This window comes from Charadrius vociferus, unplaced genomic scaffold, assembly GCF_000708025.1.
Source record: "Charadrius vociferus isolate BGI_N301 unplaced genomic scaffold, ASM70802v2 scaffold699, whole genome shotgun sequence".
Taxonomy (NCBI): Eukaryota; Metazoa; Chordata; class Aves; order Charadriiformes; family Charadriidae; genus Charadrius; species Charadrius vociferus.
Genome location: NW_009650207.1, coordinates 524,520 through 544,744, shown reverse-complemented (window position 1 = coordinate 544,744; position 20,225 = coordinate 524,520). Strand labels below are relative to the sequence as shown.

The window sequence follows — 20,225 nt, the reverse complement described above, 5'->3', positions numbered from 1 at the left end:
TGGACTCTTTTCTGTGAAATTCAGCCTTAATTCTTGCAATCAGGGGATGTGTTCTCTGCTTCAGGTACAATCCCACTATCCCTCCAAGTGACTCAAAAGAAGAATATACTAATATTCGCCATAACACTGATCATTCACATAGGTACAAGTCATACTTTGGGCAAGTTTGGGAACCGAGTGCCTGCAGTATTAAGACAGCATTTTCCCTACTCTACTATACAGGTATTTCCCTACTTGTACGTTTAGCAAGAAGAAAAACACCTATTGTTCAAAAGATTAAATAATATGATGTAACCTAAATTAGTAAATGTATTCTTCTGAAATATGAGAAAGTGAGGGAGAGAGACTGTTTCTTCAGAAAATGGCAAAATGGCAAGTCTATGGAAGCTCAAATCAAAATAATACCATTACATGGCTTCTCCTCATCATTAATCCATCCATATTGCATACTCCTATTTCCATAGAGGCATTTGCACTATCTTTCTTCAGAGTAATCCTATCAGTCAGTCAACTGACAGTACTGGTGATTTCCAAGGTCACCAAGTTTGCACAGGAGCTCTGCAACACGATCTCTGCAGGGCAGACCTGAACAGCACACAGCTCCCGTGTTTGAGAGCAAGAGGAGCCAGCGCTCAACGCTTTGGTGTCTCCAGCACAGAGCCAACCAAAACAATCACTACCACAAACCCTTTTTTCAAGGAACTCAACAGATTTTATCCTTTTAAGTACTTTCTACCATAATGCTTTTTGCCATAATCCCTTCTTTTTGCACATGAGCATGCTATCCTACAAATTCTCGTTACATAATGCAGAAATCTTGCAAAGTTTTCCATTTATCTTAAATGCACATAGGAGAAAATGTTCATTTCATATTTTTCTGAGTAAGATCTCACCACAAACAATAGTACCAGCAGATAATTTGCATCAGCAGCAGTCCAGTATTGCTCTTTTTACTTGGGTTCCAAAAAAAATTCCACCAAGTTCAAAACTTCAGTAACAACAGCAAACTGGCTCGTTTTGTGCAGAACATGGTCAACCATCTTCAAATGTGATACAAAACCAGGACTATTAATGAAGCATTGATTGCTTATCCCTCAGGGATTGTGCATCCCTTTTCTTTTCATATAGAATCTCCTCTAGAGACCCAACACTATCTTTCCTCCAAAATATTAAACATACAATAAATACGTTCAATGATATTGAGCATTCTCTTTTAATGATATGAAACTGAGACCCTCGGAAGACAAAGGCTTTGTATATGACAGCTTAACTGCTTGCAATCAAACTAATTTCAGTACGATGACCTTAAATGAGTTTAAAAACACCATAATGCACGTTTAGCAGTCAGTGAAGCAATTCTTTATTACTTGGGTTCACACTTGCAATTTGTATCACACGTTATGGGAAACAGAAAGACAAAAAGAGGGGGAACACAAAAAAATAATTCTTTTGCTGTGCAAGAGCTGATGAGCAAAACACGAGCTACGTTGTAACGTGGGGCATTACAGACCAAATTTAGACTGACAGCAAATCTTAAGTCTTTGTGCTACATATATAAATTTTATAATCTCCACAAGAGGCAGTTATAAAATTTAAAGTTTCTTTTAAATTATCATGTCTTGATTTTTCTAAATTGATTTTTGTTGGAAAAAAAAATATTAAGGAAGTTCACCTGAAATACCATCAAAAACATGTACTGAGTAGGCCTCAAGGTTTTTAAACTGTAAATGAAGCTATCTAACAACCACTTGCAAAACTCTACTCTTTGCCGAGGAAAAAAGTTAGAGACCCTTCTGGCAAATAATGGAGCTTTCCATATCACCCCTTCAAATACATAAATGTTATTTCCTTCTTTTCTCCCTTTCTTTCTCCCTCCTTTCCTTTCTTTCCTTAAGCCATTGCCGTTCATCACATTTGTTATCCTGGGGAAAAAGATGGCTCCAACATGGTAAGTGGAGAACCATAGATAGAAGCAGAAGGAAAAAGGACTAACAAGCTCAAAGCATTTGGTGAAGAAATGCAAGAGCACTATATGTAACTCACTGTGCTAGAAAAAAAACCCACAGGATCCACACAAAACTGAGCCAAAGATATTACACAGCACAGAACTCCTTAATTCTAATAACTAAGACAGGAGTGGGCTTGGGCAAGAAGGAGGGAGAAGGCCTCCCAAGACAGCCAAGAAGTACACTCCATCTCAGTACTGCTCAGTACTGCTACAAGTGATAACTCCTTGGGGACATCATCTCCTGACTCACCAAATGTATCTGGGGTCTGTCCTGAAAAAAAAAAAAAAATCATTGCACTCTTCAGACAGGGGATTAAAATCTGTGTTTCAGCAATGAGGGGTCAAACCTGAAAGACCTGAAATTCTGAAATCTGATCTCAATTCTGCTTAGTTGGGTGAGAAACTGCTGCTGTGCCCTGCTTTGCTTGTTTAAGATTTGGACAATATAGTTTCACCCAATTCAGAAAAGAACTATAAGGATTAATATTTTAAATTCAAAGCATTTCATTCAAAAAGCACAAGCATGCATTAGGGCAGGCTTCTACAACGTATGAGGAAATACCATTCAGAAGGGCTGCAAAAATAACTCAGATCATCATCAACTCTGTTCAAATCGATCTGAGTAGAGATCTGTCTTGACCAATTCCAGACTGGGTCACTTGTTCTGCTTGCCTAGACATTCCTCAAATTGAGTTAATAATAAGCGTTTTTCTTAACCTCTAGAAAAATACATAGTTTTGTTCTTCAAACACTGATTTTACTCCAGCTATTCTCATCATGATTAGTAGCATGCTTTTCCTGTTCTTCTTGCTTTGATGGTCATATTGTTAGCAAAGTCTTTAATGAGCCTCAGTTTTCCCTAGGAACAGCACTACAGTTTAGAAATACCAAAATTAATAGACCTGGGGTAGATTTTATTACACGTAATGTATTTAGTTGGCAATGATGATGCCTCCCTTACAGCAGCTGTTACAATAAACTGCATTTTCAATGGCTCCTGGAAAACAAAAGACAAGACCTAAAAGATTTCAGATAAAGAAACACCAGGGTTTCCAGGTCTCACTGCTCCACACCAATTCTGCTCCACCGAGGTCTGCAAATACAAATAGGTAATTATGACCTACAGAGAGATTTCTACTGGGGATCTTGTCCACTTTTCTTCAATCTGAACTTACTATCAGAAGATTCATAACTGCTGTTTTCAGCTCCACTTCTGCAAAGAATGGGCACACGGAGATTTTAAAGTGGAGCTAAAATGGATTTCAGTATACCCTTCACAATAATAGTTGGTAAAACTAATTACAGTGAGAAAATTGGAGATCATTCATTACCCTACTAAGCAAATTAGGATTTGTTAACAATGATTTATAGTGCCAAACACAGGATAACAGGGATTGTCTTTTCAACTGTATTCACAGGGGACATGACAGTTTATTGTGTGGTGCCATCCAAACAGCCACTGCGGTAGAGCTTTTGTAGACCTCACGGTACTTCAGATGGATCCATGCTTTTACATAAGCAAAATACATTTAAATGTTTGGCTTCTAAAGTCAAGCTGTAAAAAGAACTGAGCAACTTACCCTACTTGCAAGAACAACAACTCTCTATCTATCAACACCACTGCGTACATGACATGGAGTAAAGTATTATATCCCTTCTATAACATTAGCTGGTTGAATTTCTTAAACCTCTTTCAACTGATACTTTTGATCTAATCTATTTGTTTCTCTCTTGTGGAAACTAACGGGTCTTACTGTACTCTCCTATAGTGGAGTCTCTTAACACACGCCCACCTGAAGAGAGTCAACACCACCACGCATTTGACCACCTCAAAGAAGAAAACATGGGCTACTTAGGATTGCTGCCGTTGCATATAGACCAGGCAATGAAGGAAAATCTAATGTTTGTAAGGGCTCTATCTCAGAATACAAGCCCGGAGAACGTGCTGGTATAACTAATTTCACATTTCTTCTGTAAGGTAACATCTTGGGTGAAAATCAGTCCTATTGCATAGTGGAATAGCTGTCCTTATCTAGGCCAAATACTGGTTTTCCATCATCTCTATACTAATACCACTGGTGCTCCACTTATTCTCCTTGGGATGAGTTTTTAGAGCTCTGAGTAATGTAATGCAACATTGCACAACACAGTGTCCCAGTGGCATGCTGTAACTACGCAAACATCTGCTGAACTGAACCCACTCAGGGCCAAATTGGATAGCACAACTGATTAGCTAGAGCCTTTGGGAATATGCTCACGATTTATGTTTGTCTGAGTCACCAGCCCATGTGCAAATCACATTTTTCATTTTTCTTCCTTTTTTTTTAAGGTGGAGCAAAAGCATTGTTTGGAAAAGAATTGTCACAGGCGTTTCTTTTCCCCTTCCAACTCCCCAATACTGTTTTCCTCACCAGCTCATTACCAAAACCTATCCAGCTCTGAAAAACCCACAAACTCTGTGCTTTTGGGGGAAAAAATGTGCTAACCAAAAATAAGCATTAAAGAAAAGGAACAGAAAACCCTCAGAAATTGCCGCAAAGACTTGAGAAGCAGATCAATGGAAGAAAAGGAAACAACCTGCCATAAACTGTACAATGGCCAAAGAACCCGACAATCTTGGGAATTGGGTTTGTCACTTAAAATACTCAGTTATTTAGGTTTTGATTTCTCTTCTGTTTTGTGTTGCAAACCAATAAATCACCAATAACCTTTAATGTGAATTTGGCTGGGTGCAAAGAAAACTAGCAAAAATAATTCTGTGTAGTCAGATAAGAGAAAAAGTTTTTACTATTATTGAAACTCCAAACATATTCTAAAACATCTCTCCCAACTTCCTGAAATCATAGACAGCTGGACAATGTTAAAAATTCATGTAATTCAAATTCAAATAGCTTTTCTTTAAAGCTAAAAAGGTGGGCTTTTTTGCTAAAATTCTAACTACTTTCCAATTCTCTGATCTGGCTTCTCAATGAGATGTAATCTACTTTATAATCTCTCTTTGATGAGAGACAATGACAATTTGCAATGCAAAAAATTTCAAAGGCAACTGGGAGATTTTCCAGGAAATATTTAGTTATGATTTCTTAGGGCATACCAATATTAACAGCACATCCCAATCTTTTTTCATATGCACCAATCATAAACTGGACTGACCCCACAGAAATCAATAGTCAGGCCAGTACAAAAGGCTTATAAGGAGAACTAGACTGATTTTTAACCTGTCTCTTCTTTTCTAACTACTGATTTAATAATATGTAAAAACGATAGGAAAGTGTCCTCTCTGACAAGGGACGTTAAGACAGGTGAAACAGATTCCAGCAACAATGACAATGGCTTTTCAACAAAATCTACTGAACATACTAGCACTTGTTAAAGAAGTAGAAGATAAGTTGCTCCTAATTAAAAGAAAACTTTGTAGACGTACTTAGAACTCCTCAACAACTTTGTGTCATTAACACTCATTCAGTGGTTACTTGCATATGTCCTGCTTTGCTGAAGGCACCTCATTAGAAAGTCTGTTCAATGGCAGTTCTGATTATCCCAGTTAGGTATGGGTTAGGCTGAATCACTTGATGGAGATTCCCAACCTTCTCCCTTGACTTCATAGCAAAGGTGGGTTGTCAAAGCAGGCAGTATGAATGCCCTCCCCAGAGCGTGTCAATTTTTCCTTTTCCTATTGCTTTTCAAGAAACACTAACGTAGAGGCAACAACTACATAAGAAGCCAGTCTCCAACCTTGCCATTCAGAATTTACCTAGTTATAGTACAAAACTAACTAAGATTTCAGCCTTCACCACTACTACTGGAAGTGCATAATGAATTACTAGGATGGAACTATCCTACAGATATTAGAAAAATGATTTTGTATTACTGGGAAGTGTCAGGTTTACAAACATTTCCTTAAACACTCAGAGGCCTCAGGAGGCTCTCCATAGAATAAAAGGATCCAAAAGTAATTTTTGCTTTGCTGTAGCATGCACAGCACCCACAAACATTGCAGACACACGATCCTCCACCCATCAAACCCAAGTGCCTGGCATGAGCACGGTTCTTAAAGGAGATTCAAAGTCTGACAAGTATTAGTTGCCATTATGTGCATGCTACGTAACGTGGCCTAAACACAAAAAGATTCCATTAATACTTGGATTTAAACTACAAATATAAACGATTTAATCCATATTTCAGTGTTCATTCATTTCTGAATAAAACCTGCTTCCATCTGTGTTTCTGCTTTCTGTAGTAGATGTGCTTGGACAGCGACTCTAATGTTAGTCCTTTTTAACTTACCTGCTTGCCTATGTTTCCTTTGGTGTGCTGCAGTATGTGATGTTTTGTAGTCCAAAGTACAACATATATTGATCAATAATTTTCACAGGGAAAAGCTTTATTATTATCTATTAAACTAAAAACCATTATTGTTTTATTTGAGACCAATGCCCCTTATTTTGATGTTCTAGGTTAAGACTGAACACAAAAACTAACAGTTTTTTCTAGTTAAAAGCTTTGGGGAAAAAGTCAATTCAAGTGCATATTCTTTTGCACTTTGATAATACAATAATTACTTTTATCAGAAACACATGCTAATTGGATCATTCTGGAGCATTTTTCTCATTGTCTGGTACCGCAAAACACATCTGGGTTTTATTTGCCCCATGTAAGTTAATAAGGCTACGGACTTTTTTAAAACAATAAGCAAGATAATCTTAAAAACAATTTTCCAAAGTGAAAAAGGAGGAAAAAACCCTTCCATGTTTTATTCAAGACTGTGTAAGTGTAAAAATGACTTTAAGGTAGAAACTGAAGGACGTTTTCTATCTACTCAGCTATTAGTGAAGAAAGAAAAAGAAAGTTAAAGAAATTTATTACTATGACTATACATAAGAAACAGTGCAGTTAAATATCTCATATTAATGGAACCTAATAAGGGATGTCTCCGCCACATACACAGATCCAAATTAGTATGATTTAAAGTACCAATACATTGGCACTAGAAGATGTCAAGCTTCTCCTTGTTACTAAATCCCTAACTCGAGAGAACTGGAAACTTTCAAGCTCTTTGCTGGAGCATAGGGGATGTTGACACCTTCCAGATTTCATTTTACTGGACCAACCCACAGACAGTATGGTGCAGGGGAACAGCAGATGGCTTTTCTTCTGTTACCTCTGCTTCCTAAAGATGAAGCTGAACATTGTTCTTAAATTGTGCATATTCAGCTCCCGCTATAAGGAGAACAAGCCTAATTTATATATGTTAAAGCTTTCCATACCATATTATATTTGTCCCATTCCAGAGAATGTCTGTATATGTTCATATGATTTGAGTTTTAGGTGCCCAAAGAAAAGCAATTTGCTCTGAACTATGGAAAGACATTCAACTTTTAGTCTTAATGCAAACATACGTTGAGCCATTTGATATTATTTTTCCCTTCCTCTTAAAAACAGATAGGACACAAACCAGGGGAAGTACTGAAAAAAGGAAACCATTTTTTTTTCCTGTTTCACAACTTACCGTACACTGATTTGGGCTTTGGTATAATTAGAAAAACTACCCCAAAACGTTTTTCAACTGATAATGCTCTTTTCAGACCTTACCATTGGCAGAAGTACGAACATTCAGTTTGTGCAGAAGTCCAATGTAAATCCAGCAGGACACGGCATTTCTCCAGGTATTAAGCAATTTTTGTGCTTGCATTTTACACTTTACAAGTGAGGTCACATGTACACAGTTTAATCCCATAACTTTCTTATAGGATCACAGACCTCTATGAAAAAAGACTAAATTTCACCATGTACTAATGGAAGAAAATTACTCTCTGGGAATCTGACAAGAGAGCAACAAAGTTTTTCCATCATGTAATCAAATACTATATAGTTTTCTTCTCCCCAGAGTTTGATGAAAAGATAGAAGCAGACTTTGATTATACCATTAACTATATAGAGCAACGCTATAGAAAAAGTCTCACTGCATTTTACCCACCTGTTTTTGGACATACATAATGCCCTATTTCTCCTACAGATATTATAAAGGCAGAAAAGACATGCTTGGAGAATGTAGCGTAAGTTACAATTGAAGCAGGGTATGAGCAATTTGAATACAAATCTTGGAGCAAAATAAACAGTGCATTGGATTGACCAGAAAACGTTTTTTACTCCCAAACTTATCTGTGCAAGTAAAAGGTATATTGATAAATGTGGGAATAAACAGAAAGGTATCAATATAGATTGCTAAATCAATAAAGGGGCATGCAAATAAATAATAAAAAAACCCTGATCAATTATCAAACCAGCTGGGGCCTGATCCTCTTCTCATGACATAAAATGTAAATCTAGCATAAATACAAATACAGCTGTGTTTCCCAAAATCATCTGTGAGACATGGGGCTTTTAACCAACAGGTAGAAATCAGTGTCAAGTTCTCTGGACCGTGGCACACAGGAGATGAGACAAGACTGCCGTAATGGGCTCTTTAAAGTCTATGAATCAATGAGAATTGGTACAAGGGGAAATCAAGATCCTACCATCTCAGATGAGAGAGCTGGTAAGACCATGGTTCATTTTATTTGCTATAATTGTGTAAATTAAATACTGTTGGAATTTATGTAGTAATTAATATGACACCTGATTAGTTCAGGAAAACATTGACCACTATGTCTGAAACATTACTTACAATGCATTCGTGGAGGAAGGAATAGAAAAAGATAAGTTAACCTATTGGGCAGAGTGAGATTGGTTATTTATGCTTGTTTCCATATAATAAGGCACTTTCGTTTCAGGAGTAATGCTATGCTGTTCAGAGGCACATGTGTTAAAGTTGAGATACACTTACAAAGTAGCCTGTTCCCAAGCTGGAAGGAGCTGAGCTCTGCAATAAAACACAAAGACAAAGTGGAAAGTCAGTGATGGTTTTTAACACGTTCCAATCCACACAGCTCATTACCAGCCCTTTCCAAGCTTTTCATCACTACATCACAGCACCAATGTGCTGCCCCTTGTCATCTGCTACTGAAACAAACACGGTGTTGCTTAATTTTTCCCTTTACATCTCTCAACGACTCTGAGATGGTAACGTGCTATTTACTGAATTCCAAGCTTCTGCGGTGGACGTAATTGCCAATTTATTTGACAGGCAGCTGGGTAATGAATTAATGATGGCATTTCGCCCTGCACTGAGACTAAACAGACACTCATCAACCAGCCTCCCTGACATGCTGACATTCAATGCCCTGGACTCCAGCTACTCAGCTTTGTGGCCACAAAGGGGCAGGCGGGAGGGGGAGAAGGAAGAAAACGTAGACTGACTTCAAAACAAAAAGCCCGGTGGGTTTGGATGACTTTTTCAGTGTATGACCTGTTTGCCAATTTATTCCCGAAAGGCCCTGGTTAGTACACACATAGTGCTTTTCTAAAATGAGACATTTTGTAAACATAATTAGTAGTCTGAAATGTAAAGAACGCGTGGGCACAGAGAAGCCGCTTCAGTCAGTGTACCATTTTCTGGAGAATGCGGTCACTACAATTTCCCTTTTGGATGGGCATGCTGTTTGCCAAACCAAGGATTTAAAAAGAAAAGAAAAAACAAACAACAAATATCTACAGTGTGAAACAGATTCAAAATTGAAACCCATAAAAAGAATTAAAACTAGTATTACTACCGTGGAAAATAATCAAAAGGTTTAAACGCTTAAAAAAGTGCATCATGAAATTCAGTTTAAGTGGGACACGATCATAACCTCTACATTCACAGGAATTAAGGAGATAAAGGGTTTTGTTTTATTAGTTTTTCATCTAAGCAATGGGGATTACACAGCAGGTTCTGTTAGAGACATGGTGAGAGACCTAAACATCTCGGCCCTAATCCAGGTCACTGGCTGTTACATTAAAGGGTGAATAGTTCCCAACGCTACGGCCCTATCACCTGCAACACTTCAAGCCGGGCTAGTCAATGGACATGGAAGCAAAACGCAGAGGATAATTTTCTAGTGAGCAGTAGGTAGTCCAGATGACCAGTCTTTAATTCCCGTAGCTCAATTCCTGTTTCTGTTCCTTAGCACAACCTCACTTCAAGTAATGACACAGCTCAGTGTCCACCAGGAACTGCACAGGGGCCCCAACCAGCCTGGGCAAACCACTGGAAACACACAGGATTTGCATCACTGTCATCCCTACTCTGAGACACTATTGCGGGGAACCCTAAGAGCACATTTTCTTGATTTCTGATCATGGAGTGCAGCACTGACATAAAAGAAAATAAACCCCCACAAGGGGCTGATGGCATCCTTTTACTGAACTTGGCACGGCAGAAATAGATGGTGCCAAGAAACTGAAAATTAACAGCAACAAAATTCATTGCAAATAATCAGAACATTACTGTGCGTTCACCAAAGCACTACTAAAAAGAGAGGTTTAGAGAGGTTATGTACATATAGGGAAAGGCCTTCCCATTTAAGACATTAGAAGTTAAAGACTTTGCAAGGGGAAATCACCTTGGTAGTCATAAGGGTACCAATATCATAAAATCAACAAACTCTGTTGGGACACCTTATAAGAACAAACAAAACAGCTACAGAAATTTGGAAGGTAAGTGGTTCCTGCCCCTTAATACTTTCTAGATGTTGCGGCTACTGTAACGCTTGAGATCTGCAGTCTATGGATTTGGCTATCAGCGTGCAAGGGGAGGCCTACAGAAATAAGTAAATGCCTAAGCCCTTCTGGCCCCACTCTTGCTGCTCTGGGGCCTCAAGCTCCCTCTGCTACCATCATCCACAGCAAGACCCACCTGGTCCCAGTGACAATGTCGCTGAAAGCGCCTCTGCGGCATCATCACACTGTGGTGCAGACGAATGGGCAGTGCAGGTTTGGGAACACATGGCCATGGGCTCATCCCGACTGCTCTGCCTTCCTCTATGTCCCCATGACCATGCAGCTGGGAATAACCTGGGAACTGACACAGCCCCAGTCAGCCCATGGGCCGGCTGCTGTGTCCAGCTAGAAAGTCCCCTCCATGGGCCACGTACCATGGGTTTGGGTGCGTGCAGCTCTGCAACATCTGGTAAAAAGCCCATTTCTCCACTCTCCAGTTTAGTATCTAATGCATCTACTTTCCTGGTAAAGTACATCATATATACTGCCTTTCACTATACTCATTCTCCTTTGTGCTTCATGCCATTTAAATTCTTTTAATTTGAGCTGGAGATCTACCCACAAAGTACAACACGTGCAATCATTATAACCGCTTTTGTTGAAGCTATGTACAGATGCCAATCGAGTCCCACTCTTTCACTCACAATTTTTAAAACTTACTTTACAGGCTGAAAGCTCCAAAGTTTGCATTCTGCATCTGTGTGTAATTTTTGTCTCCTTTTTATTCCAAGTTTTGGAAGGATCAAGTATCAAAACAAAACAATAAAAAGGAAGAAAAAAGAATAAGCAAACAAAATATTTCCCACTGAATATTTCCATTCCTTCAAAAGCAATGCTGCAATGGCTATGGGAGGACAGTCGAAACATAGCAATCAAATGACTTTCACTGAAAAGAAACAACTGTGCATTTTCAGGGGATTTGAGTTTGCCGGATGGAAATATAGCCCCTCACACATTGCATGCTGCATATGGATAGTACAGTTTGCAAACTCTTTTTAATTGAAGTAAGAAAGACTGTATTGCACATGCATGAATGACTAAGTCAGCTGTGTTGTGAACTGTGTGTTGACAGAGCATATAGGCTGAAGCAAGGGCTATGGAAGAAGACAGCTTCTCACCTTTTTTGATAACTCCCAATAGCGAAAGGATCCTACTACCCAGTGCCCAGCCTTGGTACCAACTGATGAATGTGATACTGTGTATGCAGCATCTTTACAAGCCCATGCTGAGTCGTGATCCTGCACTGGATGGTTCTACATCTCTTATATAAAGTGTGCCTATAATAGAGGTAATGGTTTCACTTTCCGAAACCCTTTGCAATATTTGACATTAGATATACTATTTGATATTCCCACAACCACCAGCAGTAGCCTGCACCAGGTGCCCATCAGCAAAATGCAAGTCACTTGCTTAAACTTAACAGGGTTTTTGGTAAATGTAGTCATCCTCGTGTAAGCATTAGTTTATTGTGTACCAAAGAAAATTACATCCTTGAGGTCTTGGAAGGCACAGTTATACCCATTTTGCATATATATTGTGCATTACTTGGGGAGCTGGGTGGGGAGAAAGACTGTGTTGTACATATTTGTTCTGGCTATTGTTTATGCAGGTCTGACTGAATGAAGGAACAGTGGGTATCATTTCAATTTCTGATGTCAACATCAAATTACTTATTTAATTTCATGCCTGGCGAAGCATTGTATAGCTACACGCAGAATCATTTCACTTCATTTGTTATGCTGTGTTTTCTTGGCGATTGGCTTGCCTTCCAACTGACAGCTTTAATTACGACATGAATTTGATTGCACTGCCGAGGAATTAACATAATGCAACAAAGCATTTAAGCACCCAACCTTAGACACACAAACACACACATACACACCCTCACATACACACACACACACAAAGAAGCAGCCACTGCAGCTGATCAGCTTCTGGCACACACACGCATACAGAGCTCTTTGCTGGTGTTACTCCACTTTGGATACAGCCAAGATTACTGGGGATATTCTGGAGAAGTACTAAGGATTTCAGACCGTATAACCCAAAGACCATTCCTCAATTTGTCTCTCTTTGGGCTCAGTACACAGGTGGGAGGAATGGGAGACAGAGAATTGAAAATATCCCATATTGGCGGCTGAAACTGTGAGCTGTCCACAGTATGACATTGCTGGGGCTGTAGACACCTTTCTTCCCCAGCAGACAGCAACAGACCTGGTGGGCAAGGCCCTCCAGGACTTACTCCTCAGCAATACCTCACTGTAATCTATTCTTAAGCACAAAGTGCGCAATGCAGTAGGAGCACACAGCTACAAAGCACTGGGGAAAGGGAAGTGCTCATGAAAGAGTGTGTCAGCTTTGATGAGAGCCCAAGATGAGACCTTTAATGTAGGGGACAAAGGGAAAGATTCCTGTCCCACTCCCTATTCTAGAACTGGAACAATATTCTGGACAGAAAGGTGCCAACTATTTCTCCCAGCTTGTGACTCCTTGTTCAGAAAAGGCAAGCAGAGGCCAGGCAGTCCGCACTTCTGTTGTGCGGGAAGAGTTGGAAGACCTCTGCTGTCTCCCAGCCGATGATCACAAAGCCACAGTGAGAGGCTTTTGCTGTTCATCCCCTTGCTGCAAGCCTGCAACCAGCACCAGAAGCAGCAGGCAGGGCTGAGGGTGCCCAAAGCAGCTTGTCGGCCCTCTCCCATCAGTGTGGGCTTGCACTGCCACTGCATCGTCATTACCAAAACCACAAGCAAGGGTCATTTCACAGACATCAGATTTTAACAAGACTAGACAGCCGAGTGTGAGCTTCAGTTCTGTGGTAGATCAAGAATTTAGGAATGCGCACCAAAGAAATCAGGTTTTTTTGATTTGTTTTTGATTAGTAAAAAGGTGGCTGAACCTCTGAATAATATGAGCGTTTACCATCCAGGTTAGCTGTGATTCTTATGTTTTCCTCAAGTAATCTCCTGGCTGCTTTGTAAAACGTGGCTTAAAAGTGCCCCATGCATTGCAAAGAGGGAAGACTCAATTAAAAGTGAATACATACAGAAAGATAAGGAAAACAAGCTGACTGAGCTCCAAGCTGAGGAAAAGAGAAAGCACTGCCATCTTGTCTCCAAGCAAAATCTCAACAAAATGAATTCTACTACTGGCAAGATTTTGATGAGATTAAACTGACTACAGCACCCTATATATAAAGGAGAAGCAGCTCTCCAATCTCTCTTTTAGGCCCCTGGAGCTACCTCTGCCCATAAAGGAAGAAACAAGTTGTCATTCCAAAAAATACTATATAGGGGAGAAAGGCAGAGAGAAATGGGTTTATGAAATTCAAACGGGGAGATGTATCAGGGCACTGTCAAATGTTTCCAATGGAGCATTGGAGCAACCATTATCCCTAATCTAGCAGAGGTCAAGTTCTCTGCTAATTATGTTCTCTCGCAGAGGGGTGTGTGCGTGTGTGTAAATGCGTGCGAGATGAGGACAAAGAAAAGAGTTGATGGAAATCAGTCTCACTGCATCGCATCTGACAAGAACATAGGATATTCCTTTTCCTACTGTCTGATGCTATTTCAAGCCTCATTATGAGAAAAGTCTCCTGTTTAACATGGGTCTTTTCATTGAATTATCTTCTTTTCATTTTTGACCACCTCTCTCGCAAATGCTGCAAATTACCTGCTTGGATCTCATTAGCCTGGAAAGGAGCCATCCCTTGTAAACACACTTTGCATCAGTCTATGTTATCCAAGGATTGTAGGTACATTTACAATATGCAGAGTTGAAAGATAATCTGACAGGAGAGGGAATGAAGCCACTGACATGTCAGTTTGCAACTGGATATTCATTATACTATCTCCCTCATTCTGCATCTGTCACTAAGCTATCACTTAGGCTCCGTATTAAAGCTCATGAAGCTAACATTTCTGTTTCAACAGCTTACTTACAACTAGGGATTTGAAAATTGATCATCTACCTAGAGTATATGCACTTCTTTCATTATACATATTTCCATGCAGTAGCCATGCTTAATCTTACAATACTGTCGAGCTACACCGGTGGAGATCCATTATATTTCATGTCCAAAATTTGCTTTCTGACTTCAGGGTTAATCTGCCTGCGATATTTTATATTTTTATTCTATCTTCTGTTGACTATACAACTTTTTGCTTATTTTTTCTGAGAAAACAGTTGTAAAACCAGAAAAGGATCTTCAGAGAAAACTTACTCTTTAGTCTGTAGTTTTTTTCTGGGCAGTAACTGGTGGATATCATTAGAAAACTCACTCCTTTAAAGATATTATTTAAAATAACGTTATTAAGCACTCGATGCATCTTTGTGCATAAGAGGACAGTTCAAGGTGTGCTCATCTGTAGCTGGAAGTGGAAGTATCACCACCACTTTGTAAGGCCCTGTCATCTAAAAACATGGGGTGTTTGGGAGAGAGAGAAAATGCAGAAGGGTATTTACTTCTCTTAACTGAAATAGTCTGGGAAAGGCCACCACACAGGCGAGATGAGAGTTCTCTCACGCATGATTTTGAAATCTCAGCTGAACTGGCAACACCAGACCACAAAGAGACATGCTTGTATTGCAATGAATTATCAAAGCATAAAGGAACTTACTTACTAAGCAAAACATAAACTATGTATAACATTTTAAAATATACATTTTCACATATATTTACATAACGTTCCTTTTGAGCAACCTGTGAATCCCTATGACCTCTCTCAGGTGCACTAGGGAAGTTATACTTGCTCCCCACTTCCTATTAGTTCACCATAGTGCCAAGACAAAGACGACACTAAGCTGAGTGGTGCGGTTGACACACCTGAGGGATGGGATGCCATCCAGAAGGACCTGGACAGGCTGGAGAGGTGGGCCTGTGTGGACCTCATGAGGTTCAACAACTCCAAGTGCAGGGCCCTGCACCTGGGTTGGGGCAACCCCCAGTATCAACACAGGCTGGGGATAAAGGGATGGAGAGCAGCTCTGCCGAAAAAGGCTTGAGGATGCTCGTGGATTAAAAGTTGGAGTGAGCTGGCAGCCCAGAAAGCCAACCACATCCTGGGCTGCATCAAAAGAAGCGTGGCCTGCATGGCAAGGGAGGGGATTCTGCCCCTCTGCTGCACTCTGGGGAGACTCCCCTGAAGTGCTGCCTCCAGCTTGGGGGGTTCCAACATAGGAGAGACGTGGACCTGTTGGAGGGGGGGCAGAGGAGGCCACAGAGATGATCAGAAGGCTGGAGCCCCTCTGCTGTGAGGAGAGACTGAGAGAGTTGGGGTTGTTCAGCCTGGAGAAGAGAAGGCTCCGGGGAGACCTTACAGTACCCTTCCAGTACCTAAAGGGGAGCCTACAGGGAAGATGAGGACAAACTTTTTAGAAGGCCTGTTGCAATAGGACAAGGGGTAATGGCTTTAGACTAAAAGAGATAGTATTTAAACTAGATATAAAGAAGAAATATTTCACAATGAGGGTGGTAAAAAACTGGAACAGATTGCCTGGAGGAGTGGTAGATGGAAACATTCAAGGCCAGGTTGGACTGGGCCCTGAGCAACCTGATCTAGTTAAAGATGTCCCTGCTCATTGCAGGGGGGTGGGACTAAATGATCTTTAAAGGTCCCTTCCAACCCAAACTATTCAATGATTCTATAAAGTGAAAGTATTGCAAAAACATCAGAGAAAAGCTGTATTTGATTGGTGGAAGGGGAAGCGGGACTCTGCTCTCACTGCCAGGTCTGGCACTGCAACGATATGAGCTGCTGGGAAGCTCAAATAAGCCTCAGAGCTCTCCACTCAGTACATTGCAAGGGAACGACAAGCCTAAATTAAAACCATGTTTGTAAGGAGCTGTGAAATTTTCTGCTGGAAGGTGCTGTGTAATTGTGAAGTTCATTGCAGTGACTTCTCAGCTGCCACAGGGCTCAGAGCAAGCTAGGATGGCAACAGTGACAGGCTGACGGTCAGCTGCCATCCACCGCTACCTGTACAGAGCATTTACTTACTATCTCCTCTGGTTTCACTCTCCTCCAAAGATATCTTACAGCCCTGAGATTGACCTCACCTGACAGCTATGAAGGGCAGGCTCTGAAGTGTCTAGCTGAACGTACCCGTAAAGGTTGGCTCTGGGGGAGGAATGGACCTCTAAAACAACGTGACAAAGGGATGAGGAAAGAGAGTGCTACAGATTTCACACCTTCACAGAAAAAAAAAAATAAAAATCAGGCAGCTGTTCCAGTGATACATACAATTCAGCAAAAATTACTAGCCGTGTGCCTTCAGGCTTAAGTTTGCACAATGAAATGTATCCTTTGCAAAGGTATTTCTTTTAATGTCTGCTCAATTCAGTTTTATTGGATTGGCCTATAGAGGACACCATCTGGTATCTGTCATCCAAATCTACATGGACATGCTATCAATAAAATCCCCATTTCCAAAATGTGGGTTAGTTAAGAGAAGGGCCAGATTGCTAGCTGATACAAATTGGTCTGACTGATGTAGCTATCCATGCTTTTACCAGCTAAGGATCTGACCTACAAAATCCCCAATTTAGATACTCTTTTAGGACAGGGATGTCTTTATATTCCATGTTGTAAAGCATGTAGCGCACAGGACCCAGAGCCATGAATAAAACACTCAAGGATTGTGATGGTACACATAATAAATAATAATCTAATTGCAGCAACAGAAAGATTTCTGTAGTCATTCATATGTCCGAATAACTCATGTGTGTCATTCAGTGAATGGCCAGCATTCTTCAATGGAGAAAAACATTCTCTGCAGAGCTGCCATCTTAGGACCTTCCACAGCAGTTTAGGTAGAGCAATAAAGGCAGAGCTTATGCTATTGTTGGCCATGTTATATCAATTCATTATATATAAATTAGCTGAGTCTCTCTAGACACTCGTAATACTTTTCAAGAAGATTGTATTTAGCCCAAAGAAATACATTCTTCTCCCTCCCCACTTGGGGTAAAAAGGGGCCATCTCACTTCTCAACTATGCAGAGTATTTTAACTTCATTAAATGGCCTTCAACTATTTCAAAATGAACGAGTGTTTTCACATAGACAGACATTGTACCAAACTTTAAGAAGTTTACTGAACTGGGGCAGGAGACCTAAGTTACCTCTTCACACCCCCTAAAGGGAAGGAGATTTTAGCAACAATCCATCCCAGAAACTAAATCCTGTTATGAATTACACCCCTCAGAAAACTGCACCGGGGTTAATCAGAGCAGTATTTGACTGCTGGAGTTTTACTTACGTCACTGAGTCTTTCCCGAGAGCTACTTCGACGGAACCCTTTCAATTCCCCACTGGCGCTTTCACTGTCGCTGTCTCGGCAACTGTTTTGACCTGGCTTGAGCTGCGGGAAAGAGAGAAAACAAAGAGAGCAAGAGTTTAGCCTGGTTCAGGTAAGTTCCCCTTTAACCCAACCCCACATCTGCACAGCATTTATGTGGTCCTTGCAGCACTGCCACTGGCACGGTGCAGCCTTAGAGCCAAGGCAGCATCACAGCGAGACCACGAATGCAGAGACCCAAGCAAGCTCGTGTGCACAACAGCTCACATGCGGGCCGAGACCCTGCAGGTAGAAGGAGGCAACATTCATGTCCCAAGGAAATCACAGTTTAAGACCTTCATTTTGGGAACTTCTAGACTTCTCAAGTTATTTATGCCACAGATGCAGTTTTTGAAGTTACCATCACATCGAAGCACGTGCAGCATCAATCCCTCCCTCATTACAGCATTAGAATAATGAGGATCCAGAACCAATGGAAATCTTCCCAAGGGAAGGAACAGCCATCACTCCAGGGAGGCTTTTTGCTGGAATAGCCCCCAACAACATTGCCTGATACTAACCTCAAAGACTAACCTCAATGTTCATAAAGCAACACGATCTACTTAATAGGTATCAGATTGTTTTTGCCTTTCAAACCAGCTTTAATGAACTTTACTGGCATTGTAATAAATAAAAAAATATGACAAACTATATTTTCAATATGACTGAGAACACATCTGCTTTCTCTTACGCTGTGGATTGTGCAGGTCAACGTGTTACAACAGCAGCATACTGGAATGAACATTTACCACATACATACATTACACACATGTCCACAAGCACATAAACATATATACAGCAAGAGGAAGATATGAACTGCATCTACTGCAATGCTGAAAATGTTTTAATATATCTTTCCTTTCTTTCCCTATATTTTGCCTGGATGGATTAAAATTTTTTTTAGCCTTATTGATGCTTTGTTTGAACTGACTTTCTGCAAAGACTGGTTACTCCTGAGGTTAATACTGGCAAAAAGTCAATTTCAGAAATGTAGACCTAAAATCACATATGTAAATACTGGCAGCAGAGGTAAATGCAGAGAAAATACTTGGCGAGGTACCTAATGAAGTATTTTATGAGACACCTAGTACACTTATCAGTCTTCACATAACAAATACCAAACAACTCCTCCTAACTTATTCTAATTGTTATTATTACATTCATAGTAATTTCTATTCAGACCGTACAGAAACAATCACACTCATCACCATTACATGACTGGAGACCAAAAGTTCCTTCTCCATTAACTCTGCACCACCTTCTTCCCACCCCTTTCTTCTCTCTCTCCTCATTTTTTTTCCACTTCTCCCAGAAACACGCTGCGTGAGCACACACAAAAATTCACACACATTCTCTTTTACAGGCGCAGGCACACAAGACATACATTTCTGCTCTATTTCCCAGATACACATTCATACCCGTATACACTGCTCACCTCTCCCAGGTTCACTGAAGGAATGCACGAAGCATCCTCACCCTAATGGTTATCATCAGTTTCTCCCTACTAGTACAGGAGCAAACCTCAACTGCAAGTTTGGTATGTGTGTGCTGCTTTCCTTCATCCCTTATTCCTCTGATTAGCAAAAGACAGTTTTGGGTGCTCTCTCTCAGTCAAAAGAAAGAAAGGAGAAAGTACCTAAAACCACAGGCTCAGACACACAATTGAGTTGCAATGCATGAGCACAACTGCAAAAAATGGCACAGGTGTACTCTCAGGTCAAATAAAATGTAACGTAAGATCTACAGCTATTTGTCAAACACTTAAAATTTAATAAATAAACTAAATATTCCACAGCTGAGCCAGAAATTCTCAAGTAAAAAGATTTTTATTTCAAACAGAATGGATTATCAGTCAGATCTAATAGATCTAGCTAGCATTTTTTGGTGGTGGAGGGAAGGATAATGAATTCTAGAAGTCTTATACTTCATATATAACTCTCAGATCTTATCTAGGACCACTGTGTACCGTAAGTTTATGGTCCCAGGTTTAAAATTGAACAACCCAAAGGAAAATGGATCAAGTTTCCCTGACACAGTCTTCTGTCAACATCGGCTCAATGATGGAAAAACTCTTATTGTAACTGGGACCTGAAGAATTTTTTCCAGTCTCAAATTTTATTTTTAGAACCTCAATTTATCTTGTACACAATTTTCATAAATTAGTTATTTGCTAACTAATCATTACAGCATAATTTTTACACTTCTTCTACATTGCGAATTCCAGCTCTTTACAGAGAAGAGAAG

The 20,225-nt window shown here is 40.2% G+C and overlaps 1 protein-coding gene across 1 annotated transcript in view; it reads right to left on the bottom strand.

Annotated features, from left to right (window-relative positions):
* Positions 1-8,813: 8,813 nt before the first annotated feature.
* LOC104293461 (autism susceptibility gene 2 protein-like) overlaps positions 8,814-20,225 on the bottom strand; it is a 264,670-nt gene continuing 253,258 nt past the window's right edge. The window contains exons 3-4 of the mRNA XM_009892964.1: positions 17,904-18,005; positions 8,814-8,870 (exon numbers count right to left, since the gene is read on the bottom strand). Coding sequence (XP_009891266.1) covers positions 8,814-8,870; positions 17,904-18,005 — 159 coding nt within the window. The remainder of the gene's footprint in view (positions 8,871-17,903; positions 18,006-20,225) is intronic.